The sequence below is a fragment of the Lipotes vexillifer genome, unplaced genomic scaffold (genome assembly GCF_000442215.2).
Source record: "Lipotes vexillifer unplaced genomic scaffold, Lipotes_vexillifer_v1.1 scaffold586, whole genome shotgun sequence".
Classification (NCBI taxonomy): domain Eukaryota; kingdom Metazoa; phylum Chordata; class Mammalia; order Artiodactyla; family Lipotidae; genus Lipotes; species Lipotes vexillifer.
Window position 1 is genome coordinate 336,616 of NW_006781860.1, and position 12,824 is coordinate 349,439.

Consider the following 12,824-nt stretch of genomic DNA (forward strand, 5'->3'; position numbering starts at 1 on the left):
GGGGGGGCCCGGGAACCAAAAAAAAAAAAAAAAAAAAAAAGCACAGAGGCATAGAGTAAAATTTAGAACTATTTCCAACACGAAGAGTTAAAATATTAAAGTTTCTAGTGCTTAAAGAGGATCAACCCCAAGCTACTCAGAAAATACCTACAAAGTGACTGGTTCCTTAAGCATTCTGGAGGACAGGGGCTTAGTTGTATCACCAGTCATGGGGGCACCTAAGTTCAGAAAATGTGCTTTGTTTGTGATTCTTCTTGCCCCAGAAATTCTAAAACGCTTTTAAAATTTTTAAGTGAAAGGGCAAAGTAACTTTCAATCTACTAGTCATCTACCAAAGATCAGTGCTTTTGTCATCATCAAATCATTTAAATTATTGTTACTGACATCAGTAACCAATAGTGCCTGATATGATGTTAAGGCCTGGTGTATTTTCTCTCATAAGTGCCACAACGTGGTACTAGTATCCCCCCGGTTATATATGGATGGGAGAATAAGCCCAGAGAGGTTAAGTAATCTACCCAAACTCAAAAACAGCTAGTGAAAGGAGAAGCTGGGCTCTGAATCTATGGTGCCTGACACCAGAGCTTACGTTTTTTCATTGAGATATAACTGACATACAACATTACATTAGTTCCAGATGTACAACCTAATGATTCAATATATTTATATATTACGAAATGATGACCACAATATTCTAGTTAACATCTATCACCGCACATAGTTACAAATTTTTTTGTGTGATGAGAACTTTTAAGATCTACTCCTTAGCAACTCCAGAGCCTTCATTTGTTACCGCGTCTACTGCCTCTACTTCTGCTGCAGGAGAAGTCAAGCAGCCAGCACTTTATGGAGTCACGCCTGATCAACAGTTAGTAAAAGAAAACAGGTGATGGGGATTTAATCTGTATACGACATCAAATTAGACAAAGCTTGCTGAAATTAATATGACTGTCTTAAAGCTAAAACCTATCAGGGGTTTTTAATGCCGATACTGATAGTTAATAACTGCAGGATAGAACAACAATGCCATAGCCAAAACTTCCCATTCAGAAGGATTTTCTTTAAGAAATGTTAGCCAAATCTTAAAAATAAGCAAAACAAAACAAAACAAAGCCTGTAGCATTTTACACTGTTTAAAACATTCAGAAACTAAATAATAAACTAATAAATAAATGCTTCCAAAAGTTCTTTAAAATTCTGGAATCCAAATGCCTTCAATTCACTTTGCTTTAGTAAAGCAAAATCAAAGGCCCCAGAAATCTTCAGAGTACAGCAAAACACCCTAACAATATGCTAGAGCTTTAGATATTTCCAGAACCAAACATACCCATGTGGAAAGTGGAACGCTACATAGTTACCTTTTAAGGTACACCTCAGTGCTACCCCCAAACCCAAGAATTATGAAAACTTACATTAGTAATTCCTTTCACAGTACCTGTCAGCCATATTTTTCCACTTGAAAAGCAAATTACTTGCAGAATCCCCAATAGGCAGATCCAGTCTCTCTTTGAAATATTTAACGATGCCTTGTTCCTCCAAAAGCACAGGTACTCGGTAGGTGGAAGAAACATCGTGGATACATATAACCTGATTAATGATGATAAAACACCACATTTAATGGAACAACTCAAGTACGCCACAAAAATGAACATAAAAATGAGGCAAAACTCGAGATGGCAGTTTATTTTTACTGACAGAAGAAAACCAAGAACACAGCACCTAAACAGGAGTCAGAATTAACACAAGGTTACTTGGATCTAATTACAAAACACTGTGAAGTCATTATTCTACATCTGGAACCATGGATGCTATGATAGACTATATATATATATATTTCCCTATATACACATTCTTTGTTCCTAGTTCCTGGCACAGGGCTTCAAAAACATTCAAAATTTCCTGAGTTATAGGGGTAACTTTGTTAAGTTAATGAGGTGACTCGGGGTGGCCCCTAGATGACTTCAGGAAGGGAGTTGGTCACCAGAAAAACCAAGCAGGTCATTAGAAGGCTGGAACTTTCAGCCACCTGACCTCCACGGAGGGGACAGGGGCTAGAGCCTGAGTTCAATCAGGTGACCAATGATTTACTCCACCATGCCTACGTAATGAAACCCCAATCAAAAGGCTGAACATCAGGACTCAGGGGAGCATCCTCGCCGGTGAATTTACAGGTGTACCAGGAAGGAGGTGCACCCTGACTCCACAGGGATAAAAGTTCTTGTGCCTGGGACTCTCCTAGACCTTGCCCTGTGTGTCTCTTCATCTGGCTGTTCACCGGCACCCTTTACAATTAAACAGTCATATAGCACTTTACGGAGTTGTGAGTCATTCTAGAGAATTAGCAAACTTGAGCTGGTTATGGGAAGCTTCAACTTTGTAGTCAGCCCGGCAGAAGTGTGGGTGGCTTGGGACAATAGAAACCTGCGGCGAGTGTCTGAAGTGCAGGGCAGTCTTATAAAGACCTGTGGAGTCTGATGCTCACTCCAGGTAGTTAGTGTCTGAGTTGAACTGCAGGAACCCCAGGGGGTGTCAGAGACTTGGTACTGGAACATGAATGCTTTATATGTCAATATCCAAGACACATGGCCCAAGGTACCATCTTCTAAGCCTAGGTTAAGGCAGTAGCAATGAATACATACATCTTGTCTTCTAAGTGTAGGTATGAAGTTTGTTTGTTCACTCATTTGTTGTTGCTGCTGCCTCTGTAGTTGCTTTTGTCTGTGCTCCCTTCATTTGGGTAAATTTAGAAGCACACATTAACACAGTTAAATTAATTACACTTGTGAGGGGGAAAAGGCTCTTTTAAATGCCAGGTGGTGTGGTTGTTTTTCACACCCTAACGAGCTTTCACCACCCTCTCAGGTACATGCAAAGGGCTACTGGCAGGCATTTAAGGATCTGCCACATCCTAAATAAATGCCAAGAAATGTTCTGCCAACTCTATGTGTTCAGTCTTTCCCAATCCATAGCTATCCAACCAAGGGTTCCTAAGCTGTTTGGACATGGACAACTTGATACTTAAGACTATTGTGTCTCACCCATGCATTCCCTGATACAATTCAAAGTGCCAAGATGTCACTGATATGAGGCTCCATCCCAATTATTAATTAAAATTATTGATAAATCTCTGGACAGCCACAACTCCCACAAGTGGAAGGCATGAGGTGTGGAGCTATTTACTCATTTATCCTCCAAGCCAGAGACATTTTTTCAAAATCACGGTAACAGAGAACATCACAGAGACACCTGTGACTTTCCATTCCCTCCTCAGCAATCCAGGTGAGAAGAGCTCTAAACGCAAGTTCACCAGGAACTAAGAAATGGGAGAATTAACTCATATGAGAAAAAGCAATGTGCTGACAGATGTAGAAAACAAACTTATGGTTACTGGGTGTGTGGGGGTGGGGAGTAGTGGGGGGGATATTGGGAGATTGGGATTTACATATACACACTACTGTATATAAAATATAGATAACTAATAAGAACCTACTGTATAGCACAGGGCACTCTACTCCATACTCTGTCATGACCTATATGGGAAAAGAATCTAAAAAAGAGTAGATAGATATATGTATATGTATAGCCGATTCACTTTGCTGTACAGCAGAAACTAACACAACATTATAAATCAATTATACTCCAATAAAAAATTTTTTTAAAAAAAGCAGTGTGCTAAAAAATGGCTAATAGACTAGCCTGTGGACTGATGAGACAGAACATTCTTCAGAATCTATAGTTATAAAGAAAATAAACTCAAGAATTCCCTGGTGGTCCAGTGGTTAGGACTCGGCACTTTCACTGCTGTGACCCAGGTTCAATCCCTGGTCGGGGAACTAAGATCCCACAAGCCATGTGGCATGGCCAAAAAAAACAAGAAAAGAAAAGAGACTCCATACGGTTGAAAGTTTGGACTGTATCATCTGTTCTCAGAGCTCTCAGCAACCCAACTCTAAAAGCTGTATCCTTCTATTTTGGAAACCAGGTTAAATGTGTGTGATACCCACACCAAGTACTATTTACAAAAAACAACGGAACAAAACCAAAATGGCTTGACGACACACAGATATAGGAGAGTGCTTTAAACCTGCCATCACATTTTTCAAAGGAGTTCAGACTTGTGCGCTGACCCTGAAGCATCAGGCAGTGAATACATCAGCCTGCCTCCTGAGACTCAGAAATCTGATTAGGTGGTTTTTAGGCTTCAGAGAACCCCGAGCTAATCTGAAGAAAACAAAAGGTTTCTGACAAACCTCACCCTTTTCCTGAGCACCGGTCATATCACTTTTTAAACTCCAATCCCTTGTGCCTGAGCCTTATTGCAAACAAGAGACAGAGATAAGCAGATGAAAGAGAAAAGAAAAGCCGGCTCTTGGATACCCAGGTGGAAAGTCCTGCAGAACAGAGGACCTGAACCTACGTCACAGTGGTTTCTGTAGCAATGAACTGAACTGAGGTCACTGATGTAATCAAAAGTGATAGTGTGAATGTCACCATAATGTGTGGTTTGGGGTGAGTTAAGCTGTAACAAGTACAAAAGAGAAATCAAAGTAAAAGCCATAAGTGTCCTGGAAAGACAAGATAAAGAGACGATAAGCAGGCTTCAAATGGTTCTCACTCTAGAGGTTGGACTGCAAGTTAAAAAAACAACCCACCTGGTTTTGTACCTACAATTAAAACTTAAGGAGTGAAACACACAATCTATTTCAGGAGTCTCAAGACTGTTCACTTAAGGGCAAGGGAGCCGTAGTTGCATATGAGTCCCCCAAATCTTTTATAAATGTTGTGAAAAGTAATACGATAATTTAAGAGGTATGAAATGCTGGCCATCAGCAGAAGCGCCTGCAAGGCATCTAAATCTAAAGAGCAGCACTAACCTGTTCAGGGTTCACGTGACAAAACATAGAAATCTTTTCCTTCACAGCCATTTCGATCGGCGTTGAACTTCGGCAGACAATCTGTCAAAGTCGATTACACACGGGTTAGCAGACAGGAATTGGGCTGTCACACCACCACTGATTTTCAGGAGGACACTACGTTAATTTTGCTCCAGGAGACTGGACCGAGGGGGCATTTCTCCATCCTGGGCGTTCCCCTGGGCTACTAGAAATTGGTCTGAGCACTAATACAATCAAGTGTAACCAAACTCAACACAAATCCACCGGTAGGAAATGTCAGGGCATTTCTAGCGAACAGACTCAAGGCTCACAAATGTTACTTCTTTAAAACTACAAGAATAGAGCCAGACCAAGGGTTGGCAAACTTTTCTCTAAAGGGCCAGATGGTAAAAGCTTTAGACTTTGCAGGTCATGCAGCTGCTGCCCTGACTCCTCACGGTACCGCCATGAACAAAGGCAGCCAGAGACAAATGTGGACACCTTCCTTTACAGGAGGCAGGTCTGCAGGCCCTTACTTGCCAGCCTCTGATCTAGACTACTGGCAGTAACTGGATTACTGCTATAAATAAGAGCAGGGATAGCCCGACCTAGCAGGCTCACAGGAAAACCTCCCAGGTCCCACCTCCCTCTAAGGGACCCAGGGACCACACAAATGACAGGACATTGCACTTGCCCAGATGTCAGTGTGGCCAATCAAATGAGGACCCAGAGAAGAAGAGATGGCCAGTGTAGAATTGTGTGAAGCGACACTTGAGGATGAGGGAATAAGTCTTCCCCAGCTCCCAGATACAAAAAGCTCAGTCATAGAAACCATTTGAGAGCTAGGAAGGACTTAGATGATGTTATAGTTTAAGAAATGGAGGTCCTGTTCCAAGAAACTTACCCACTCTCTTTAACTCACCAGATCGGGAGACAGGCCTAACCCCCTCAGCGCACGGACACTGTTTTGTGTGGGTTTGGTTTTCTGTTCTCCAGTAGCACTGGGCTGAAAAGAAATGGGTCACTGTCAGTACACTGGACATCTAGCTCTCCTGGATAATGAATGGCTTCCTGGTTTAAAATTTGGAATGGGGGGGCTTCCCTGGTGGCGCAGTGGTTGAGAGTCCGCCTGCCGATGCAGGGGACACGGGTTCGTGCCCCGGTCCGGGAAGATCCCACATGCCGCGGAGCGGATAAGCCCGTGAGCCATGGCCGCTGGGCCTGAGCGTCTGGAGCCTGTGCTCCGCAACGGGAGAGGCCGCATCAGGGAGAGGCCTGCGGACCCGCCAAAAAAAAAAAAAAAAAAAAAAAAATTTGGAATAGGGGGCTTCCCTGGCAGTCCAGTGGTTGACTCTGCACTTTCACTGCAGGAGGCGCAGGTTCAATCCCTGGTCAGGGAACTAAGATCCCACATGCCACACGATGCGGCCGAAACAAAAAGAAAGTGGAATAAACAGAGTATCGTAGGAAGACCTACAGGAGTTGCTGACTACACACTTATCTGGAAAGCTCACCTGTGGGACAAGGCTAACATGGATATTACAGAAATTCTCTCTTTTTGCTTTAAATTGGAATTGTCTGAACGCTTCCACAAATGGCATTCCTTCAATGTCTCCAATGGTGCCACCCAGCTGGGAAAGGAAAAAAAAGACACAAGAGATCAAATAGCTTCCGTGGTACACAGATTAACAGAACAATTCTTAATACACTAGGCGTGAGAACTGAAGTCCCCCGAAAATGGGGATCACTAATAGGCTGTCAACCCTTCACCTCATCAAGACTGAAAAAAAATTTTTTTAAAGAAAAGGAGTGGGACTTCCCTGGTGGCACAGTGGTTAAGAATCTGCCTGCCAAGGCAGGGGACATGGGTTCGAGCCCTGCTCTGGGAAGATCCCACATGCCGTGGAGCAACTAAGCCCGTGTGCCACAACTACTGAGCCTGTGCTCTAGAGCCCGCGAGTCACAACCACTGAAGCCCACGTGCCTAGAGCCCGTGCTCCGCAACAAGAGAAGCTACCGCAATGAGAAGCCCACGCACCGCAACGAAGAGTAGCCCCGCTCGCCCCAACTAGGGAAAAGCCCGCGTGCAGCAACGAAGACCCAACGCAGCCAAAAATAAATAAATAAATAATTTGTTTTTGGAAAAGGGTTTGTTTTAAAAAAAAAAAAAGAGCACTTTAAGAAAAGAGAAGGGAATTCCTAAGCAGATAAAAAGATCCAGAATATACACCACAGAGGAGCGAGATCAGTTAGTTTCTACCAGTGGTCCCGTTGGAAGGGAGAATTCAAATCCGGTGACAATATGAGAAAAGGGAGAGCCATCTGGTTCTGCCCGGTGTGAAACAGCATATTCTCTCTCTCTCTCTCTCTCTCTCTCTCTCTCTCTCTCTCTCTCTCTCACTCCATGAACACACACACACAAACACACATACACACACACACACACACACACACCTGTATGCAGCTGAACAGTCTCCTTGTAATGGTGGTACTACCAGAATTAAATCACTTGTACTAAAACATGCTGGCTCTCTGAAAGCAGTAGTACCAAAAGCCCCGAGAATATTCCTGACAGTGTAATCCTTTGACAAATGTTAACTTAATTTACATTGTACTTCCAGTAAAGTTACTTAAGCATTTTACTTTAGACAAGGATAAAATTTCACCTTAACGCATTCATCCTCACCATATTTAAATACTTAAAGATTATCACCCAGATTGTTTAATTAATTCTTTAGCATTTGAGCATCTACTACAGGCTCAACACTTTAAATGAGCTGCTGGGAAGAACTTAAGACAACCGGCTCCTGAGGAGCTCGGAATTTAGCGAGGAGAATAAGGCAGAGCTGAAGAACAATAAAGCAAGAGCAAAACTTGGGCACTAAGTGGAATGATCTGGATGCTGAGGAAGAAGAGATCACGGTGGGCCCAGGCCCAGGATTCACCACCTTCCCTGGCTTCTGCTACTCGACTGGGTCCAAAATCTACTTGCAGCCCGGACCTCTCCTCCCAGCGCCGCTGGGCTTTGAAGCCAACTTGTCCGTGACATCTTGGACGGATCAGTAAGTATTCAAACTTACCATGGCCCAAACTGAACTCCTGGTCCCCACAGCACTGGGCCTGTTTGTCTGGGGGCTTCTCCCTCATCTCAGCAACAACATCTCCTACCACTAACTCGTTCAAGCTAGAGGTCTGGAAATCATCCTCCATTCCCGCCTTTTCCTCAACCAACCCTGTCCAGTGAGCTGTACCTCCAAAACATTCTTGAAAATCTCTCCACTGCTATTTCCACCACTACCACCCTAGACGCCCAAGCCAACACCATCTTTTGCAGGGATTATGGCAATCGTCTAAGCCTGCGGTGGTTAAGATGGCCTGCTGCCTATCTTCACACATGAAGCTATACTGGCACACAGCCACGCCCACCCACACGTCACCTAAGGCTGCTTGGGCACTGCAATGGCAGAGTGGAGTAGCTGTGACAGAGACTCTCTGACCTGCAAAACCAAACATATTTACTATCTGGCCCTTTACAGAAAAAGTTGGCTGCTCCCAATTTTAATGGCCTCCCAGCTTCCACCCTCTCCTGTCCTACCAACCATCTGTCATACAGCAGCAGAGTGACCTTTTAAAACTCAAAATACATCTCTCCCATGCTTATAACCTTCAGCAGCTCACTGCTTGACTAAAAATAAAATCTAAACTCCTTTAGACAGCCAACAAAAGGCCCTACATGATCTGACCCTGAAACATATCTCTAATCTCATCTCATGCCCCACTCCCACCTGCCCCCTTCCCATCCCCCTACTCCCCCAGCCTCCACCTCTGTGCTCCAGCCCCACTGGCCTTTTAGGTCCTCAGATGGGTTACGGTCTTCCTTCCTGCTCCTTAGGCCCTGCTACCCACCTTCATCATCTACATCTTACTTCCTTTTTATCCTTCGGCCCGGGGAGCTGTGTCCCCCACAGAGAGCCCAACCCTGACCACCCACCTAAAGCACCCTGTCTCTCCCCTTCCTAGTAACACAGCACAAGGTGCCATTATTTTATTTGAGTCCTTGTCTCCTGTCTCTCTACCCCACTGGGCTGTAAGGCCCATGAGGGCAGGAACTTGCCTACCGTATCTCCAGCACAAGTCCAGAGCCCTGCACACAGCACTGGGAGTTTAGGCTAGGGGTCAGGACAGTACAGAACGGTCTTGAAATTCAATATAAGCCCTAGGTCACAGCGTTCTAGTACCTGTTACCATAATTACAACAGAATCAAACTAAGAAGTCTGAGGATTTCATTGCTACAGAAGAGATTATTCTTTACTAACTTTAACTAAGATAACAAAACATAATTAAAATTCAACTCTCCTGGCTATGGAACAGATAGAAATATATGATCATTCTGTAAGTGAATGACAAAATTAATTATGAAAATCCAAGAAATAAAACATGAAATCAGGAAACTGGCAGGGGGTGAGGGGTGTAAGTGCTCACTAACTATAATACACCAGAATCCAATGGGGGGAAAATATGTAGGAAAAAAAGAGGTCTGCACTTAAACTAAACCATAAGGACGCATTTTCTGGTTTTTGATGGGGGCTATTGTGGGAGTAAGCAGGGAATCCGGAAAAGGAAGCAAAAGCTTTAAACGTTCTCGGCTTCCACCCCCACTGCACCCTCTCTGCCAATTTGGAAAGTCCCATTTCTCCTCTGGTTCACCATTATCGTTACTGTGATCAGACACTTTCAGTGTTATTACTAGAGTAGGTCCTAAGTTAATTCTTTCCTCGCACAACAGGGAAAAACATCACCCATAACAACATGTTAAGATCTATCCAAAGGCAAAACTGAAGCAGCAGTCAAACAGATTTATGGGATGGGCAATGTCCATTTTGCCTTTAAGGAAAGGAATCTTTCTCTGAAAGTTGCTGAGAGAGTAAATCTTATAAGTTCTCATCACAAGAAAAAAAAAAAAAATTGTAACTATGTGAGATGATGGATGTTGACTAAATTTATGATGCTCATCAATTCACAATATAGGGACTTCCCTGGTGGCGCAGTGGTTAAGAATCCGCCTGCCAGACACTATAAAACTCAGAGGAAAACACAGGCAGAAGATTCTATGACATAAATCACAGCAAGATCCTTTCTGACCCACCTCCTAGAGAAATGCAAAGAAAAACAGAAATAAACAAATGGGACCTAATGAAACTTCAAAGCTTTTGCACAGCAAAGGAAACCATAAACAAGACCAAAAGACAACCCTCAGAATGGGAGAAAATATTTGCAAATGAAGCAACAGACAAAGGATTAATCTCAAAAATTTACAAGCAGCTCATGCAGCTCAATATCAAAAAAACAAACAACCCAATCCAAAAATGGGCAGAAGACCTACACAGACATTTCTCCAAAGAAGGTATACAGATTGCCAACAAATACACGAAAGAATGCTCAACATCACTAATCATTAGAGAAATGCAAATCAAAACTACAATGAGGTATCACCTCACACCAGTCAGAATGGCCATCATCAAAAAATCTACACATAATAAATGCTGGAGAGGGTGTGGAGAAAAGGGAACCCTCTTGCACTGTTGGTGGGAATGTAAATTGATACAGCCTCTATGGAGAACAGTATAGAGGTTCCTTAAAAAACTAAAAATAGAAATACCATATGACCCAGAAATCCCATTACTGGGCATATACCCTGAGAAAACCATAATTCAAAAAGAGTCATGTACCACAATGTTCATTACAGCTCTATTTACAACAGCCAGGACATGGAAGCAACCTAAGGGTCCATCGACAGACGAATGGATAAAGAAGATGTGGCACATATATACAATAGAGTATTACTCAGCCATAAAAAGAAACAAAATTGAACTATTTGTAGTGAGGTGGATGGACCCAGAGTCTGTCACACAGAGCGAAGTAAGTCAGAAAGAGAAAAACAAATACCGTCTGCTAACACATATATATGGAATTAAAAAAAAATGGTTATGAAGAACCTAGGGGCAGGACAGGAATGAAGATGCAGACGTAGAGAATGGACTTGAGGACACGGGGTGGGGGAAGGGTAAGCTGGGACGAAGTGAGAGAGTGGTATGGACATATATACACTACGAAATGTAAAATCGATAGCTAGTGGGAAGCAGCCGCTTAGCACGGGGAGATCAGCTCAGGGCTCTGTGATCACCTAGAGGGGTGGGATAGGGAGGGTGGGAGGGAGACACAAGAGGGAGGAGATATGGGGATATATGTATATGTATAGCTGATTCACTTTGTTATAAAGCAGAAACTAACACGCCATTGTAAAGCAATTATACTCCAATAAAGATGTTAAAAAATAAAAAATTAAAATTAAAAAAAAAAAAAAGAATCCACCCGCCAATTCAGGGGACACAGGTTCAAGCCCTGGTCTGGGAAGATCCCACATGCCGTGCAGCAACTAAGCCTGTGCGCCACAACTACTGAGCCTGTGCTCTAGAGCCCGTGAGCCACAACTACTGAGCCCACGTGCCACAACTACTGAAGCCCGCACGCCAAGAGCCCTCACTCTGCGCCAAGAGCCTGTGCTCCACAAGAGAAGCCACTGCAATGAGAAGCCCACGCACCGCAACGAAGAGTAGCCCCTGCTCGCTGCAACCGGAGAAAGCCCGCATGCAGCAACAAAGACCCAACGCAGCCAAAAATAAATAAATAAAATAAATAAATAAATGGGAGAAAAGCAAAATTAAACTGGAGAAATTAATTTTAACACTATATTTTATGTAGCAGAGTGTATCGAAAATATTATCATTTCAACATCACCAATTTTTTTTTAATTATGAGGCACTTTACATTCTTTTTTTTTTCATACTAAGTCTTTGAAACCCAGTTATATTTTAAACTCACAGCACGTCTCAGTTTGGATGGGCTACTTTCACATGCTCAACAGCCCCATGTGGAGAGTGGCTACTATATTGGACAAGGTGGTACTCTGCAACAAATAACCACTGTAAACCAAAGGTGTGAGGGCTTGTCCGACCCTTTGCTGGGCTTGAATAAAATCAGTCTTGGGCTGATCTTTAAGATTTTGAAATTGCTAAATGGCACCTTCAAGTTGACATTAATAAGTTTTTTTTCAAAAAGTAAAATAATGCACGCACATGGTTAAAAACCAAATTGTACAGCAGAGCTTACAATAGAAAGCAAGAGTTCCCTGCCCCACTCTTCCCTCTCCCAAGTCTGATTCCCCAAGGCAAGCACTTTATTTTTTAATTTACTTTGTTTATTTATTTTTGGCTGTGTTGGGTCTTCGTTGCTGCGCGCGGGCTCTCTCTGGTTGGGGCGAGCGGGGGCTACTCTTCGTTGCGGTGTGCGGGCTTCTCATTGCGGTGGCTTCTCTTGTTGCAGAGCACGGGCTCTAGGTGCACAGGCTTCAGTAGTTGTGGCTTGCGGGCTCTAGAGCGCAAGCTCAGTAGTTGTGGTGCATGCGTTTAGTTGCTCCGCAGCATGTGGGATCTTCCCGGACCAGGGCTCGAACCCATGTTCCCTGCACTGGCAGGCAGATTCTTAACCACTGTGCCACCAGGGAAGCCCAGCAAGTGCTTTAACTTCTTTGCTGGGATTTCTTCTGGTAGTTACCTCCATATCTCTAAACCAAAGCTCATCCATCTCAGCTCTTCCTCAACTTAGCTATTTCAGACACCCTCTAATGAACATAGGTGGACTTCCTGCTGTGACAGATGAGGATGCAGCTCTCTGGTACCCCCATCCCCAGATACCAAGCTCAATTGTTAATTCTACTGGTTACTTTCCTAACCTGAGATACTTTTGCTTCTTTTTCAGCCAAATACTAACAGTATCTGTAGACCCTCGCAGTGTAAAATGAGGTTCTGCCCACCCCGCTTCCCCTCCAGCACTCCTCCACCCCCTCCACCTCACGATCCCTCTTTTCAAAGTTGATGACACATTCCTGC

General features: G+C 43.6%; 1 protein-coding gene and 1 non-coding gene across 2 annotated transcripts in view; one reads left to right on the forward strand and one right to left on the reverse strand.

The window, feature by feature from the left end:
* Positions 1 to 12,824, reverse strand: part of CTPS2 (CTP synthase 2) — a 122,098-nt gene that overhangs the window by 92,551 nt on the left and 16,723 nt on the right. Inside the window, exons 5-8 of the mRNA XM_007454843.1 lie at positions 6,389 to 6,505; positions 5,797 to 5,880; positions 4,875 to 4,955; positions 1,436 to 1,587 (exon numbers count right to left, since the gene is read on the reverse strand). Coding sequence (XP_007454905.1) covers positions 1,436 to 1,587; positions 4,875 to 4,955; positions 5,797 to 5,880; positions 6,389 to 6,505 — 434 coding nt within the window. The remainder of the gene's footprint in view (positions 1 to 1,435; positions 1,588 to 4,874; positions 4,956 to 5,796; positions 5,881 to 6,388; positions 6,506 to 12,824) is intronic.
* Positions 3,762 to 3,833, forward strand: TRNAE-UUC (transfer RNA glutamic acid (anticodon UUC)). The gene has a single exon. It is a non-coding gene; the product is annotated as a tRNA-Glu (tRNA).